Source organism: Polistes canadensis, unplaced genomic scaffold (genome assembly GCF_001313835.1).
Source record: "Polistes canadensis isolate GaletaPanama2010 unplaced genomic scaffold, ASM131383v1 scaffold_79, whole genome shotgun sequence".
NCBI lineage: Eukaryota > Metazoa > Arthropoda > Insecta > Hymenoptera > Vespidae > Polistes > Polistes canadensis.
The window spans coordinates 402,591-420,447 of NW_014569626.1; the positions used below are offsets into that span (position 1 = coordinate 402,591).

At 34.1% G+C, this 17,857-nt stretch overlaps 1 protein-coding gene and 1 long non-coding RNA gene across 6 annotated transcripts; one reads left to right on the forward strand and one right to left on the reverse strand.

Annotated features, from left to right (window-relative positions):
• The first annotated feature begins 101 nt into the window (after positions 1 to 101).
• Positions 102 to 17,668, forward strand: LOC106786637 (plexin domain-containing protein 2). Of its 2 annotated transcripts, none has more exons than XM_014748243.1 (8): positions 102 to 175; positions 14,589 to 15,091; positions 15,235 to 15,636; positions 15,720 to 15,912; positions 16,020 to 16,229; positions 16,548 to 16,946; positions 17,055 to 17,191; positions 17,361 to 17,668. In XM_014748243.1, the coding sequence occupies exons 2-8, from the start codon at positions 14,618 to 14,620 to the stop codon at positions 17,427 to 17,429; spliced, it is 1,884 nt and encodes a 627-aa protein (XP_014603729.1). In that variant the 5' UTR covers positions 102 to 175; positions 14,589 to 14,617; the 3' UTR covers positions 17,430 to 17,668. The 2 variants fall into 2 exon arrangements, with proteins under 2 accessions (XP_014603729.1, XP_014603728.1); XM_014748242.1 differs by lacking the exon at positions 102 to 175 and adding an exon at positions 703 to 1,485.
• Positions 1,457 to 13,587, reverse strand: LOC106786642. Of its 4 annotated transcripts, none has more exons than XR_001381676.1 (8): positions 13,379 to 13,587; positions 11,450 to 11,804; positions 11,077 to 11,286; positions 10,061 to 10,350; positions 6,079 to 6,270; positions 5,800 to 5,971; positions 2,036 to 2,401; positions 1,457 to 1,531 (listed from the first exon to the last, which is right to left on the reverse strand). It is a non-coding gene; the product is annotated as an uncharacterized LOC106786642 (long non-coding RNA). The 4 variants fall into 4 exon arrangements; XR_001381675.1 differs by having other exon boundaries at positions 1,492 to 2,173; positions 2,290 to 2,401; XR_001381674.1 differs by having other exon boundaries at positions 1,492 to 2,401.
• Positions 17,669 to 17,857: the final 189 nt, after the last annotated feature.

Genomic DNA, 17,857 nt, shown 5'->3' on the forward strand with positions numbered 1-17,857 from the left:
TCAGCATCGCCATTGTACTGGAAGACTTACAGCCGATAAAAATTCTGATCTTACACAAGTTACACCTGTTTCTTCCACGAGTTCTTCTATGTCCATTGATTCTTCTATCTACGATGTTTCCTTTTCAGAAGATTTGCCCTGCGAAAGAGATCACTCCTTTGAAAATTCGAACGAGGTATGGAAGAAAGAATATTGTTAGAAGCGCACTCTTTGTTAGTCGTTCAAAAAAATTCCTTCCTTATCATCAGTAGAAAATACTACTTTACCGACATTAAATTCTTTTTTATCGATATCAATTTCTTCTTTACCGTACTGTTTTACCATCAGCTTTTTAAATATTATTAATTTGTGTTAGTCCCTTTGAATTTATATAATTCAGAATTGATTAGAAATAACATGTATTTTTATATTAGTATAAAGGTTCCTGATTGCATCAAAATAATTAATTGAAAAGAATTTTTTTGTATGAACTTATTAACCTACATTATTTTATCGATCGAATTCGAGTTTTATCGACACTCGCAAGAAGTTACCCCAAGTAGGTAGATTTCTTTAAAAATAAAAAGGGTATGAAATGGTAGGGGAAAGAGATAAAGAGAAAAGAAAGAGCAGCAAGAAAAAGGTTGACGAGAAGAGAAGTGGAGAGAAGAGAGAAAAAGAGAGGGCTAGCTCACCAAGAGTTGTGGCATCGTACGACCGGCAGTGAGAGCCGACATGCCGTTCCTGCCGCAGGCACTCGTTATCGTTGTTCGTCTGATACCGGTTTGAAAGCTTCGAGACAAAGTTCCTTCGAGTTCCTTCTTCCCCTTTCAGCGTCTCTCCTTAAGCATTTGTGCCTTCTTTCGCAAACAAGTGCTCTGTTGTACCTTGTGCGCCCTCGCTTCCAACAAGTAATCTTTACAAAAGAGAAAAGGATATCATTGTAATAGCGCTAAAACTTGGAATAATATAAGGATTATATTGTCGATATCAAGAGGATAAAAAAAAAAAGAGAATCAAGAGAAAGAGAGCTACGTTTTCTGGAATTAGAAAACAAGTTGCAGAGAAGAGGAGAGTTGTGTTTTTCTTATCCTTTTAACAATTAAAAAAGATTACAAGAGAGAGAGACTTCCTTCTTTCTCTCTCACTCGTGTTCTTCCTTTTTTCTCCTCTCCCACTTGCAACTCCTCCTGTAGCATCCGCCTCTCTCTTCCTCTCTCGCTCAGTATCCCCCTTGTTCCCACCTTTCCTCTGAACGTTCCTCGTCTAAGGCGCGAGGTAGACGGCACCGTGCGCTACGTAAACCGCGCACAGGGGATTTCTAAATTCCTTGGGCGCGGGAGAGTTTTAGCGAGGTTGTAAATATGGCGTGTGAACGGTGGTGCTCAGAACGTGGCGACTATCAGGCGACCGGTTCTTCTTCTCCTTCACAATGGCCTTACGTACTACTACTCCTGGTCGTTCTGCTTTGCTGTGGCTCGTCATCCCTGGCGATTGGCGAGTCTGGTGAGTAGCCCATCTCTACCTTCTTATCCTTCTTCTATTCTTCTATCTGTAAAGACAATAAAAAGGTAGGGTTTTCCTTTAGGACAGCAATGCGCTAAAGTCCCTTAAAAGCTAGAATGAAAGAGTTCAGAGAGAAAGAGAGAGAGGAAGAGAGAAAGAGTGAGACGAAGAGAGAAAAGAGTGGGAGAGGAACGAGCAAGCAAGGAAGAAGAAGGTTGTCCGCTACGAACAACTTCAAAGAAAGAGAAAGATAGAAATACAGTCGCGAGGTCGGGTAAGAAGGATAGCGAGTTTGCTGACGCGACGAAGACGAAGAGAACGAAAAAGAAAGAAAAAAAGAAAGAGAGAGAGATAAATAGAGGGGGAAGGGAAAAGTTAGCCTGTTGAACGAGCAAGAAACGCCTCTTCCTACGCAGGCTACTACGCAATTCCATCGAGTCTCAACTCCTTCTCATTTCAAACACTATTTTAACCTCGAGATTACAGATTCACCTTTGTTTCTAGCCCTCTTACGTTAAATCTTTTTCTAATCTTTTAAACATATACAAACCTTTTCTCATTGTGAGAACATTTCTTCTAGATTTTTGAATTTCGCGCCTGAATCCTCCAACGTCTTTCTCGTCCTTCGAATTCGTTTGTTCGGTACCTTATTTTCTTATTCTTTCTTCATATTCCTTTAGTTTTTTCTCTGAAACGTATATAATCTTAGTTTGAACACTTATAGAGTAAACTTGTGGTATTTTAGTTATAGAAAACATTTTTTTTCACAATTATTTTATAAAATATGCAAGAACGCGTTTGTACCTTCAACCCTTGATGATTTTTTCTTGACTGACTCTGATTGGTCCAAATCTCAGGCCATTTATGAATTTTTATTGGTCAATCACGGTGACCAGGATCCCACGCTGATTGGCTACTATTCATAGATAATATTTCGATAGTATCGAATAATCGATAATTTGAAATATTTTCAAATTATTTATTACATACATTTAGGAAAATTTATAGAATTATTCTTGGGTCACGTTCCAAACTAATAAATGATTTATAAGATTAAAGGAAAGAGAGAGAAAATAAAGATTTATGTGCAAGAATTACAATCTTGAGAATGTAAGCGGCTCGTTTAAGAAGATCATAAAATGAGATATATGCATCGTCGTGCAGCACGACAAGCGTGTTACGCAAGGGTCCCCCTAAACGCTTGATTATTTTGTCCCACGACATTTTCATACATTTTCCTCGATTCATTAAAATATACAATCGATCTAAAGATTAATCGATATTCGTATACTAATGAATTTTGGTATGATGCGCAAGTTTCGTATTTCGATGATTTAGATTGTATTTCATTGCAAACAAATATTTATTATAAGATCAACTTCCTAACTACGCACAAATATCTTTCTATATCTTTCTATTTCTTTTATACTTTTTGTTATCCTCTCACTGTCCTTCTCAAACCACTTGTTTCACGAACGAGCGTATATAATTCCTTCGATACAATCGTTAGTTGTATAAGTTACTTACGATGTTCGTGCTAATATAACGGGTGACTAATATAGATTTGACAATCATTTAATCCTAGTATGCTTATGAAACCCTAATTCAACATCACTAATCACTTCTATAAGAAAACAAACACAATTATTAATTTAAAAATTCCCGCTGTTGTGACTACACATTCGGGACGACAACCATTTTGAAAATAAACGAAACGGCGCGATATTCAAAATTCAAAAACGAGGCAATTTACATAGTCGCATATTTTTATAAATTGCGAAGAACTATAGAATCTATATAATGCAAACAATAAAACTTTTCCTTTGACGGCCTATACTCAAGTAGATGTTAGAATACATTTTTACCTGACCGCATTTTATGTTACTGCGAATCTATTTCCACTATACTTTGTCCTCATTTTTTTTTTTTATTGCTACCAGTGGCTATACGTAGAGACATATACACGTTGTACATTACAAAGCTGACGAGAAATCATAGCCACCGTCTTCTTCCTAATAAAAAAAATAATTAAAAAAGAAGAGAAAAGTTCTGTGAAACTTCTACGAATCGTTTTTTTTCTTTCTCCCTTTCGTTTCTGTGAACAATCTTGCTCACATATGGTGTAGGAATATAGACAAGGGTTCTTCTTAATAACAATCTTCGGAATGGTGAGAGAAGCATCGAGTTCGAGTGCTTTTCCTGCCGTCAACGCGATCATTATGATTCAAGACTGTAAGAGAACTTACAAGTGAACGACTGAAAAAGTTCAACGAGTGGCCACTCGTCCTACGTACTAAATGTTTTGCGTTTCTACTGCTTACTTATACACACGTCTCTGTATACATCTATATTTACATGCTACATTTGAATCTAGAATTATTACTACGAATCTAAACTTAAAATTAAACTCGCACGATTTAAAGAAAAATGTATTTTTTTTTTTTAATTTTTGAAGTCATCAGGAAGTTTAAGGCCACACTCGTTGATATTCTTGGAAGTTATTTTTTTATCGTATTCATTTAAATAATTACTCGGTTTTTTCCACTTCCTTTGAAGAAGAAAAGAAATGAAGAAATACAAAAAAAATGCGCAATATGTTTAAATTCAACGACATGTGTCTACCGTTTTATGTGCTTACGCACATGTGTATTGTACAAATACGTACTTACAAATTATTATGTATTTTGTTCAGAAAAAAGAACAATTATTGGTGTTATCGCGAAGATAAAAGTAACAATAAACGTTTCGACTATTTACATTTAACCCAATGCGATATATAACGTTCTAATTGCAAATTACGTAAATAACAAGAAATAAAAAAAAATGAAAAAACTCAAACGATTATATAATATATATTGTACATATATTAACGTTATTATAATTATTATCTATGAAGAGTTAACCCCTTCTTAGATAGAAACGTTCACCCGATATCCGCTTATCTCTATGTAAATCATAAATACAACAAACAATTTCAAGCTTTACTCGCGTGTTGGCTTCTGCTTCGTGCGTAGAACGTCTACCGTTCTCTGTAATCTATAGCTATTGTATTACATAGATACATACATACTCTACACCTGTTACATGCATACCGCGACGTATGTTTGCAAACTTTCCCATTTTTCTACATAAAAATAACAACTTGCAATATCATTTACGACATAATTAAATGACCCTTGATTTTCTAAACAATTTTTATCAATCTATAGTTTAATTCTAATCCGACAAATATATAATCTATACTTGCAAGGAAAAAGATGATTTCTAAACTTTGTTAGAAAAAAAAGTTCGAAGTTTACTTGAGCTTCTGCTCCTAAAATAACAGACGTATATATGCGTATATGTATGTCATATGTAGAGCCATAGTATACGAGCAACGAAAGACAAAAAAAACTTAAATAAAACGGGACTAGTCAGTATGGTAGACGTATGCGACAAAGACGAGCGAGACAAATTTCGAAGAGGAAAAGGGTGCAGCCAGATAACAAACACGCACGTAGCACCCTTTATACGGTCATTAAGCTGATGCGAACGAAACGTTTCTCGAATGATTATATTCGATTGCTTCTTCTTCTTCTTTTGCCTTCTTTTTCTAAGTCTAGCAAGCTGATAAACAATGTTTTTAAATGAGCCACGGCTTTTTCCTAAACGAACGTTGATTTTCTTTCTATGTCATCACTTGCTTTGTAAATCACTTGTTTCTTATCTAAATACGTTTATCGAATATCTTCTAATACGACCAGGTGTACGAAATTCGTTTTCTACGCGTGCGTTCTTCCACGTCTTACAAGCAGCTCGTACATAATAACATTCGTATACATGACACGCTTCTTCGTAAGTGAATGTTTTACTTCTCCCAATGACGATACTGTTTACTTTGATTTGTAAACGAAGTCTTTTTATCTGCACAGATACATCGAACGTTTTTTTTAGTATTTATCAGTCGTAAAAAATCTGCAGAAAAATATATCATAATTATTTTATTTTAAATTCGTACGTTCTCTTTCGAATCTAGGATAAATACAATCAATTAAAATCATTGAATTTCTTCGAAAAAGATAAAAAGATTAATAGATTTTCGAGGAATTGGATGAGAGAATATATAAACTATGCTCGAAGCGCGAAAATGCAACGAGTTCGATGAACTCGAGCTTCTCTCTCGGTACATGCTCGTAAGCACACGCGTGTAAAGCGTTGTAAAAATATACGTTGGACTTATCTATGTGCATATATACATAACTATATCATATGCATACACAGGACATATGTATTTATATATATACATATAGATGCGCATGTTTAAAACGTACTCACACGTGCGTAGGTGTAACGGAGGAGGCCAAGCAAATGCTTAGAATGGTCTCCGCGTAGAGAGAGGGCTTCAAACCGGAAGCTCGTCGACCAATAATACAATCCCTTCCGTTTCTCCTTTTTTCTACAATTAGCTGCATGTGTTGTTGTTGTTGTTTTTTCTTTATCTTCTATTCTACAATCATCATTATTAAAAATATATATATATATATGTATATATATTTATCATTCAAATTTATGTATATAATATATAATAAAAAGTGCAATAATAATAAGATTGACCAGTGGATAAGATGATGATCACGATCACGATGATTTATGCTTCTTGAATAATTGAATCTGGATGATTCAAGTATCTTATTACATTGATGATGTAATTATTAATCAAACTGTTCGCTTATAATTATTATATAGCGTTGTTTAAGACATCTGTCTGTACGATAGCCATTTAGATTATTTTTCTTGGTACAGCATCTGAAAAAAAAAAAGAAATAAAAATATAAGAAAGAGAAATTATCTTTCGTTCACATGAGTAGGTCAATATCGTGGTTTTAAAACGAAGCAATGGGACTATAACGAATGATCGATCGAGTTTCCTCCAACGTGTTAGTTTGTAAGTGTTTTGTTAAAAGAAGAAAAGAACGTTCAGTTATCATCGTAGCTTTCTACGATAGAGAAATTCAACCGCGAAGATATAGCCGAGGTTTATCTTCTCTCTTTTTTCTGTCCATGAAATTGACACTTAACTTTTACGTTTTTAAATACAGGAAAGATAAAAAAACAGAAAAGCAAATACAAAAGATGTAGCAACCATCTTTACAAACATTTAATATTATAAAGTATGCAATACGACCTTGCATTTATCTACAAAATTCTTCGCAATCGTATACGCATTACGCAAAAAATGTAATCGCTTTTGGTAAGTTTGGTAATAAATCGTACTTCTTCGAAGTAACAAAATCGATTTAACGTTTAATAAATTAAACGCCAATAGAGAGGAAAACTCTAACACAACTTCGACATTAATTAGAGAATTTTATCTATACGCGTGTTTGTCATTAAAATATGATATTAATTTAAAAAAAAGTTCCATCAAAAACGAAAGGGAAAATTGAACACGCGAGTGTCTTAGAACTAAATATTTTTTCCTCAAAACTATTCGAGAAAAGATAATAACGCTAAATAATATTGAGTTACAGACTGCAGTGGTCTAGAATAACCAGTTTTTTTCCTTTCTTCTTCTCAGAATTAGGTACATCGGATTAGAAAGAATAATAGAAAAACAAAGACGTATTCATAACGTAGACAGTAGACATGAGAAGATTATCAACGCATTTGGATTAACCTTGCTTTATAAATTAACAGATTAATTATTACAATTATTACCTTTCCGTGGGTAAATCTTTTTTGAAAATTATTCAAGTTATGCATTTCGCTCTTTCTTTCTTTCTCTCTCTCTCTCGCTCTTTGTTTTTTTTTGTATCTACACGGTTTCGTGCTCGCGTCATTATACTGTTCACTGGCCTGAAAATCCTTGTGGCGTATCGACGAGCTCAGGACACCGTCACCGATCGTGCCTTTTGAAGAATACTTTCGAGACTAACAGATCCCCCTTCTGTATGCTCAACCTATGTGTGTTGGTGTGTTTTGTACATCATTCACACGCTTTTAAACTAATTAATTATCTCCCTGCCAACGTTACTTTCAAAGCCATAAGCAAATTCTAATTTTGTTCATCCCGTCGAATATAACGTACATGTCAAATTATAAATTTTCGATTATGTACACAGTAGTATCGAAGTTATTTAGGTGTCACTTCGATAGCTCCATTTACAAAGTTTAAATACGAAACCATAAGTTATAATATATTTATATCGCTCGTACAATCTTCTTCGTCGTCTAAACGATATATATATATATTTTATATAATTTTTTATTTTAATAATTAAAATAAGTAAAACACACACGCACACACAATAGTCATTTGTTTCTTTTTCTCTTCTTATTCTTGAGTGAGAAGTCGACCTTAGTACTGTAAATCGGAACGATTTCTCCAGGGATCATACAAAAGCGGTATCGCGGAAGGGAAAGCGTACATAACGTTACTTCCCTTTGCCGTTAGTATTTCGACAGTGTTCATTGAAGATTTTCATTGCTAAAGCAAAAGTTACAATGCTTATTACAACATATTTTATATCTTTAAAGTCTAACTATTAATATTACATATTTGTTCTATCAAAAAAACAATGGTTTACATGACTAATAATAATAATACAAATTTCAATTAGATTTGACAAAGATTTCCTATCGAATATGCTCGATAAATAATTGAGCTTAAATTGAGAGAGGAAAAATGGTTATTATGAAGCTTATGTATATTGCTCTAGGGGTTACCCTCTCGAACGAGAGAACGCAATTGTACTTCATCGTCGCATTGTCGTTTAAATGGCTCTTCATATGCACAAGAGTGATCGTGTTCGTCAACGGCAACGTATTGCAATGTCGCCGTGCCTTTTAGAAGAAAATGAACGTGAGACACGTGCGTTTCGTTCTAATAATATAACTTTGTGTATATATATATACGTGCACGTATGTTAGGTGTACGAACACAGATAGAATAGACAAGGATTTACACGAGTCATTGTTTTGTCTGAAAAAAACGAGTAATCTTTAATGTTTTATTGACGTAATCATCTTCTTTAGCAGCTTCCTCGATCTTACGAGAATTTTTAATGAACGTATCTTAAATAGAGAAAAAAAATGATTAATGGAGTGTATAGGGTATACGCGTACAGTGTTATACGCAATCCTTTTTATCTTTTTCTTCTTCTTCTCCTTCGTTGAGACTTATAAGAGAACTGAACTTGTATAAGAGAGAGAGAAAGAAGGAGAAGGAAAGTATCCTTTTTTCGAGATGTCGTTTATTTCTTCTTTCTTGTTTTTTCCTTCTCCATCTTCTCCTACCATTTTCCATGATCAAGCTTGGCGCCAGACGTAAGATTCTTGAGTGGCTCGTGCGACCAACGCAACAGGATTAAACCCTCCAGCTATGTACATAATATTCTCCTTCTTTTTCTCTCTCTTTTTCTAATTACGTCTCACAATCAATTTTTTTAACAACACTATTATTAAACAATTGAAAATACGATTTAGAAACAAGATAAATCGCGTTGTAATGATTTTGAATTTAAATTGATCGATAATTATCGAAATTATCATTTTTGTATTAACCAATCAGAATGCATGATTTGTTTTGACCAATCAGAACTCATTATTTGTATTGACCAATAAAAATCTTGTCTGTCTCGACGTCATAATTTCCCGCGGAATTCAAATGAAATTTCGAAAGGGTACTTTTTCGAGGAAACTATAACGTTTGAGCCAGTTACTTCTTTTGTTATGTTTCTTTCGTTAAGAGCGTTGAGAGAGATACATAGCAATTATCTGTCATTTAAACTCGTGAATTATATGTCTCCGCGACATCTGGCAATAAACGAAATTCCACAAAACGGGTCGAGCAAGCTTGTGACGTGTCACTTGCTTAAAACGCCAATCTTATGCTAGAAAATGCTAGAAAATGCTAGAAAAAGGAAACGGATCACCGACCGATGCATAGATAAACATATTTACGCATAAAACTACTTAGAAAAGTCTTTTTCATTTATAAACACCGGTCAAAGATTAATAATTACTACGTCACATATGTTATCGCATATTTCTATCATATTTGATCGTAGAATAAAACAGAACAGATTCTGCGAATTAAGAACTTTATTTTCGTCAGTAAAAAAATTAAAAAACAATATCCTGATCGTAGATTTAGGCACGATAAACGTCATGATTCGTAGAGAGTGAAAAACAAAGGTAACAATAAGAAGAGAGATCGTGAAATATCGGTGTGACGTTTACGATCGGAACTAACTGCATCGTTTCGACTTCGTTCGGTCCCACGATCCGTTGTTATCTCTAATTGTGTAATGGTACCTCGGAGAATGTAAGAGAATCGGGTCAGAATGTATGGACGACGACGTTCCTTTCCGGCGAAGGGACTTCATTATTCTCGCGATAATTATGCGAAGATATTGCACTAATAACACGTGTGATACCTTTTTTTTCTTTTAAACCATCGTTGATCTATATCGTTGATCTATATCGTTGATCTATATCGTTGATCGTTTATGATTATTGATTTACAAAAGGATTTGAAGGACTTGAAAAATATATCACATATGCAATAGTTAATATTTTTATAATAAAAAAGAACCTTATCTATCCGTTTTCTTCTTCTGGAATCAGATGATGACATACAAGTTCTTGAAATGCATATAGAGGAACAGGATACATATCAGTTTGTATTTCCGGATGCGATAGAGAGAAGTTTATGTAATATCCTCATCCTCTTGCTGATATCTTATTCGTTTAACCGGTGACACAAGTGTACCATAATAATGTTAATGTTGCCACGGTAGTAGAAGAAAGTAAGCTTTCCTTTCAAAACTTTCCAACTCGGTCTAGTAAAATCAATGGTCGGAACTTTGTAGCTTTTAAATGAACCTAGAAAAGAATTTACATACACATTATTTATCAAGAAAATAATATACAACTTGTATGCATTGATTGAAAAAAGAAAAAAAAGATAAAGGAATAGTTCACAATTTTCCTTTTTCTTTTAGAATGAGTATAAGGAAAGATTTTTGTTTATAGAAAATATTAAGGAAAATGGAGACAAGCTGTATTGTGACAAGCCCTAAGAACGGGTTCTCCCCGGTGCTATTTTTACGGGGTGTCGCGTATGATACGGGACAATCGTGAGTCACGTTTTAAAAACTGGTTCCGTGCTTCGTATGCAGTTACCCGCATTCTTATACCTGCGAGAAGACACCCGAGTCGTGCGATTTATGCGCGTCGTCCCACTCTTTGCCCTATGTCTCTTATTACCTTTTGATTAGAAAAAACAAGGCAAAATCTATCAATTCTATTACGTATTAAGTTGTCCCATAAGTTCTTTCCGCGTCACACTATGTATGACTTCGAGCCGGCTATTGAAATATCATCTATTGAAGTCGCATTAAAAAAAAAAAGGAAGGAATTTATGGGACAACCTAATATATACCTTCACGCATATCCTTATGTCATAATTAGATCCAAATTTAGACTCTAGTATCTTCTCTTCATTTTCTGTTTGAAATAACATCAGTTTTTTTTAAATATATTAATTTTCTGAATGTATTAAGGATGAAGCTAAAGTGAAGATGAAAGGAGACTTCTTGATGAAGTTACCTTCGAGAGAGACGATATTTTCCAAGGTCGTCCGACGATCAACTCCGGTCAAACTCGATCGGTCGATTACCCAGCGGCGCCTACTCCTCCTACTTTACTTCCCCCTCATCGTCGTCTTCTTCTTCTTCTCTATAAACTTATGGAATTTTTATTTCGTTTCTTCGGCGACGACCTACGCTCATCCCGACTTCGTTCAAGATCTCGAGAAACCTTGAAGTGAACACGACTTGTAAATTCTACAAGATATATAATCTTTATCCTTAATTTCTCCCTTTCTCTTTTTCTTAATTATTATCAACGAAATAGATGACTCAAATGTTATCGTACAATTTGTAAATGAAAAAAGAAACAATGTATTAATTTATTACAATACTTTTTGGGATGTTGAATGAGAACACCCTGTAGATGTCATCAATATACACAGATACAATGCATATACAGATGCATCCCAGACGCATTCAATGGTCAACGACGTTTTCGATTTGCGGACGAAGCTAAAGGGTCGCTGGACTCCGAAGAATCGATTCTTTATGCCGTCGACGTTTCTCTTCCAGACACGGAGAAGAATCTTTCGTGCGAATCACGAACTCTGTCGTTCCTTACATTTTCCTTTTCTTCTACTTGGAATAGCCAAGATCCTCTTGAAGATTTTACAACGATTACAAAAGTACAGAGATATCTTTGATGTTCTATTTTTGTTCTCTCGGTTTTTCTCTTCCACCGTGAACCTGAAATAAAATTAAGATTATTTTTAATCTCGATCTATCATATAAAATCGTGTAGAAAATATTTTTTTACGATTTGTAAATAATCCTATTGAATTTATCGCAATGGAAAAGACGCAAAATGATGAGAAGATATTTGTCGTAGGTAGAACTACACAGATAACACGAGATCTCGCGTGTGGATACTAATTATGTTTTGCTTTGCTACGCGATCGAAGATAACGCAAAGATGTTGAAAAATCCGAACGTTGAGAGAGAGTAACTCGATGGAAACACTGAGGGAACGTATCTCCAAGAAATAAGTGAAAAGAAAGAGTTGCAAATAAAAAAAGAAAGACATGAAAAGAACTTCTGACGGAAATGGTTTTTATTTGAGAGATGATAAGCGTCTCGTTGGATTTTCTTTTCAAAAGATAAATGATAAATTGAGGATGCTATAAAACGATCATTAAATGAAATACAAAATTTGCTCTTAAACAAATATAAAATAATTAATAATATTCCATAAATAATATTGATTTTCTCTAACAAATCCTGGAACTCGAGTCGTTCGATTATTTATAAGTAATATCTCTCCCCATTATTTCAATTATAGAACTAATGATCTATGTATGCAGTTTTTAATCTTTCCAACAATCGATTTGCCAAGTCACTTTTTATTTGACTTTCAGCGATTATAGGAAAAAAATTAAACGACCGTGACTCGAGTATGTTACTTGGTTTCCAATATTTTTAATCATTTTTAATAAAATAAATCATTGAGATCGCTTTGAAATAATTTAACTGAAGCGATGACAATTCGATCGTGGATTCTGTATAGTTCGTATCTACGCATGCGTATCTTAATACTAATTATACAAGTAACATTGACATTGCCACACCATTTCCGGTCAAATAGTGTTCCATGGAGAATATGAAAGAGAGAGAAGATACGTAGGTGTATCCTGAACAGAAGAAATCTTTTACAACGGTTTGATCATAGATGTTTTATATCAAAATTCTGTTTGTATCAATAAAGCAATGATTAATTATATAATATCAAATTGTATATGAAATAAATCTCGATTATTTATAAAAATAATAATTAATCGCTATACATTTTTAATTCATTATATTTTTCACCGATAAACTCTTGGCACTACAGTAAAAAAAAGTTCTCTTCTCTTTCACTTCAAAAACAAGATTAAACTATACTCGTTAATAGCGTAAGATTAAAATGTCATGCATAATTTAATGCAAAGGACACTCGTCGATAAAAACTTCCTTAAAAGTATATAGAACGAGGTCGTCGTTGCGTATACCGAATATGTTAAAAGAAATTATTACCCGGAGGACATTCGTTTTATGCTCTCGCTTTTTTTTTATTCTAACATTTTTCTATTTTTCCTAGGAAAGAAAAAAGAAAATAGGAAAAGATTAATTATTATTCTGTGATTAAATTTGAATAGTTTGTTTTTTATATGATTATATCTAGCAATTAAGTGGAACGACGCAAAAGAAGGAATCTGTTTTATCGTTCGAGTTACTTCGTAATAAAAAAAAGTGCGGAATTATCCGAATAATTCGAATTAATTTACCAAATAGAATGTCCACAATTGCATGAGTGATTTCCAGTATTCATCCTTGACAAGTATAGACTAATCTTCGTATTTGCAAGGGAAATATCGTCGCGGCATTTAATTCCATTAGCACTGATGTGAGACAAAGATATTTAAACATTTTCTTTCTTTTTCTCGATAATTCAAGGCTGCATGTATGATACGTGTCAAAATTCTTTTTCCTTTTTATTCTATCTTCCTGTTAAAGAATAAGAAACATAATTTGTTTATATATAGGAAAATAAATTTAATTTTTGAAGTGTGCAATAGTTGTTGGATAACTTTGTGCATAATATTTAGTAATATGTAATAAATAAAATATTGACAAGTTGGTATCGTCATATTCAAAACAATTCTATACTTCCCTCGACCATTAATAGTCAACAGGTTGGACGTGAATCATGTTGAGGAAATTATTATAGTTGTCGCCGACAGATGCGCGTCATGGATTTTCACCTATACATATTTTCGATGTGTCACTAACGAATTTCCTTCTCTTTTATGCTCGAACAAAATCGAGATCTTTCTTATTTGATCAAACGTTCGCGTATTTTAATCCTAAAACAAGAAGTTAACGACTGTAAGATACATGTAATGATGATAAAAAAAGACATCGGCTTCGTATATTTTATTCCCGACGTCAGCTGGTATCATGGTGATCCGTTGTAACGCCAATCATTGCCTTATCCGGTTGATCGTTTGCCCTGCTTACTAAATTCGATGTATATGTCGATATATCATACATTATGTTACTTGAAAAATTACAAACTGTTTACTTAATAGAAATCTGTTACTTAATTCAATTCTTATAAGTAACGAACTAAATATAAATGAAATTTTTTGGTAAGTTAAATTCACTGAACTCTGAATAAATACTTAGGGAATGCAAGGATGTTTAGTTCGTCAGTATTAAAGATAAATGAGTACATATACGATCGACGTGATTCATCGGTGAAGAATAAATTGCCCTTACGCGTTAACTCGTCCTCGGCATACGAATTAATAATACTGAATTGGTCGTGCCCGTATAGGCACGCAAACAGAATACGAATTAAAAGCTAGTCCTGTCTAATCCATCAATTAAATCTATTCGACCTGATTCCGACTCTACATTTTAGACACTGGGTCGTTTTTATGTTAACGCTTAATACTCTATATACTTCATTCGATTGTTATTCATTTTTTACAGATTATGAACACTATGGCTATTATGGAATCATGTCAAACGCGAAATCATCGATCGACTATAAATCCCCGTATATATCCATCATTCCTGAAGGAGAACTACTCCATAGAGAACGTCGAAAGGCTATCAGTAAAGACAAGATAAACTCTGATAGAGAACCTCAAGCTGAACTAGCTGACGACAAGGAGCAACAGGAACAGCAACAGCAACAACAGCAGCAGCAAGGGTCAGAACAAACTTCTATTAATCATCAGATAAATCTGCATCCACAGTTGACGCTTCAACAAAACCTGAAACAACAACAGGAACAACAACAACAACAACAAAAGTTTGCTAATGCAACATCAAACTCACAATCAGATAATAGTTCTTATTCGACGATTAGTGGACCACCAGAGATTCACGAAGCAGTTTCTACCACCACTCCAAGCATAATGGTTTCTACACAAAAATCTGAAGTTACATCGAAGAAGAACTCAGTCGTTGTATCTCAGCCAATGAATCCAGTACGTTTAGTATATCTCCTGAGCTCTTTTCTCCTAAAAGAGAATAGTATTCTTAATTTTCTATTAAAAGGAATTACATTCGTTTCATTAATGTGAGTTACAAACCCTTCTATGTTCGTTAATCTTGAGTAATCCTTTTTAAGGTAACTGGAAGTGCTTCACAGCAACGATCAATGTCTGGTGACACCACTGAGGAATCGGATATTAATGAAGGAGGCTATGTTAGCGAAGCAGTCAACAACGATCAAAACAAAAAGGTTCCAGAGGTTTCAGAGTCTACCACTGCAAAGGACAATAGTAATGAAAAAGAACAGTCAGATACAGACATAGGTGACATATCCATCACCAAGTTTTCTGATATGAATTCATTTAATAAGTTACTCACGCAAAACAACATCACAAAGACCGAGACGGATACACATCAATATTACAACAGCTCATTCATCATCGACGAAAAATTTGCAAAATCATATTGGGTTGACATGGATAACCATCCTGATCTTCGTGTTAATCATTTGCTTAGCCAAAGTCACCGCCGTGCAGCAGTAAGAAAATTGTCTTCTCTCTTCTTATAACAAAGCAATTAATGTTAATAAATAAAATACATGTCTATCTCATTTTTGTTTAGACCGTCAAATTGAAATTCGACTTCCCGTTCTATGGTCACAAGGTTCGTAATATCACCATTGCAACGGGTGGCTTTTTATATACTGGAGAGTATGTACATAGTTGGCTAGCTGCCACTCAATACATTGCACCACTTATGGCGAATTTCGACACAAGACTTTCCAATGAAAGCTTCGTTAAATATGCCGATAATGGTAAGCAATACAAAACTCATCATTAAAATGATATAATATGTCTATACTCTTATTCCTATCTTCCCTATTATTCTTAAATATTATCTAAGTATTAAAAATATTTCTAGGTGTTTCATTTACGGTCGAATGGGAAAAAGTTTATCTGCAGGAGAAGCAATCAGACGGTTCATTCACTTTTCAGGTAACTCTGCATCAAAACGGTGACATCGTTTTCGTCTATTCCGTTATTCCTTTCATAGTAGAACAAATAGAAGACACTACACATCCTGTAAAGGTTGGACTCAGTGATGCCTACATTATGGACAGGACAGTATTCTGTAAGTCTTATATTTGTTCTTTTTTCTTGTCTCTTTTCACAGACAAAAGCCTTTCGTTCTTTCATCAGTCGCTCTAGACATGTCGCAGACTTACTTGAGTATGATCTCAATCTCCACCTGGTACTGTTTAATTTTAGCCTAACATATAAAGATTGGCTGGTTGCCAGTTCTAAAAACGTCCTATAAGATTACTGGAACATAGTCCATCCTCTTCTCTCGTTCCTTTTGTTTTTCTTCTTTATTTTCTTCGTTCAAAAACTAAAAAACAATACAAAAATAAATTAGAAATCTAATATTATTTATCCTTTGTTCTAACAGTTGTTCGTCGAAAAACGATCTACGAATACCATCGTGTCAATTTCAACAGACAAGACATTAAAAATTGGACGGTCATTTATTTACGTGCATTACCCACTTGCTTGGAAATGGATAACTGCCACGATTGCATAACAAAGTTAACAGATTTTGATTGCAAATGGTGTTCCGAATTAAATCAGTGTAGTACTGGTACATTCAGATCACGACAAAACTGGCTATTGAAAGGTTGTGACATTAGACATATTAAAGAAGTGGACAAATGTCCACCATCTACGACTGTTTACAAGGAACAAGAAGAAGGACATGATCACGATGGACACGTGCATACGGAAGAAGATGCTAACATAAGTAAATCTATTGTGAAGAAGAAAAGTCCAGGAAACAGTCCTTTAGAACATAGTGAGTTTAGAAACAGTTAGACCTTGTTAATTCCTAATTCCTTTAATTATTTAGATAAGATTCTAATTAATTAATCTTTGGAAGACTTACAATAAATGTCTTTTGCAGCTCGAGAAAATATGAACATGAGTGTGTCAGGTATAATTGGGATTCTCCTTATGGTCACTCTGATTGCTGGTTTAGGAGGATGGGTTGCCTATGCATATCGTAATCCTCACAGTGCATCTGGACAAATGTTGATCAGGGTAAATTTTTTGTTAATATAGAAAAAGAAATTGATTGTTAATTAAATGAAAAATCTCTAACGTTCTACATTTTTAAATGGATTATTGTTCCTAATTACAAAGAGTGAATATTGATAATCTTATTGTCTACTATTTGAGCTTAAAAGTAAAACGTTTGGTAATCTTTTAGTACCGTCCAAGTCAGTGGAGCTGGCGAAGAGGGGAAGCACGTTACACTGCTGCAACAATCCATATGTGATCACACATAGGCAATATATGAGAAAGTAAACAGAAGTTAAGGAATACAGAACTGTTGGACCAAACTTCCTACTAATTGTATACTACTGCAAACACCAGACACAACAAAAGTACATACCCATCTATAAAACGTTTGCTTGGACAATGAGAAGCATTTCCTTCCAGCAAAATTTGCAATAATACAAGTTAAGATCAAGTGTACGTAGATCTATACATATAAATATATTTTATCATTGATTACTACATTCAGATGTTTTGACCATGTCAACTTGCAAGCAAACGATGTGATCCTTGAGGAAGAGAATGCTGAAAATTATATCATTCCTACAAGAGGCATCAATGAATGAAATCTATGAGTTACTTATATAAACTATTTTGTAATAAAACCAAGAATCAATGAGCTCGAACTCGCATTTGATGGACTCAGAA

Coding starts and splice junctions, on each gene's coding strand:
- LOC106786637 (XM_014748242.1), top strand. CDS start 1,344: ATGGCGTGTGAACGGTGGTGCTCAGAACGTGGCGACTATCAGGCGACC. Junction 15,913..16,019: donor CGTTAAATATGCCGATAATG/GTAAGCAATACA, acceptor AAATATTTCTAG/GTGTTTCATTTACGGTCGAA. Junction 16,947..17,054: donor AAACAGTCCTTTAGAACATA/GTGAGTTTAGAA, acceptor TGTCTTTTGCAG/CTCGAGAAAATATGAACATG.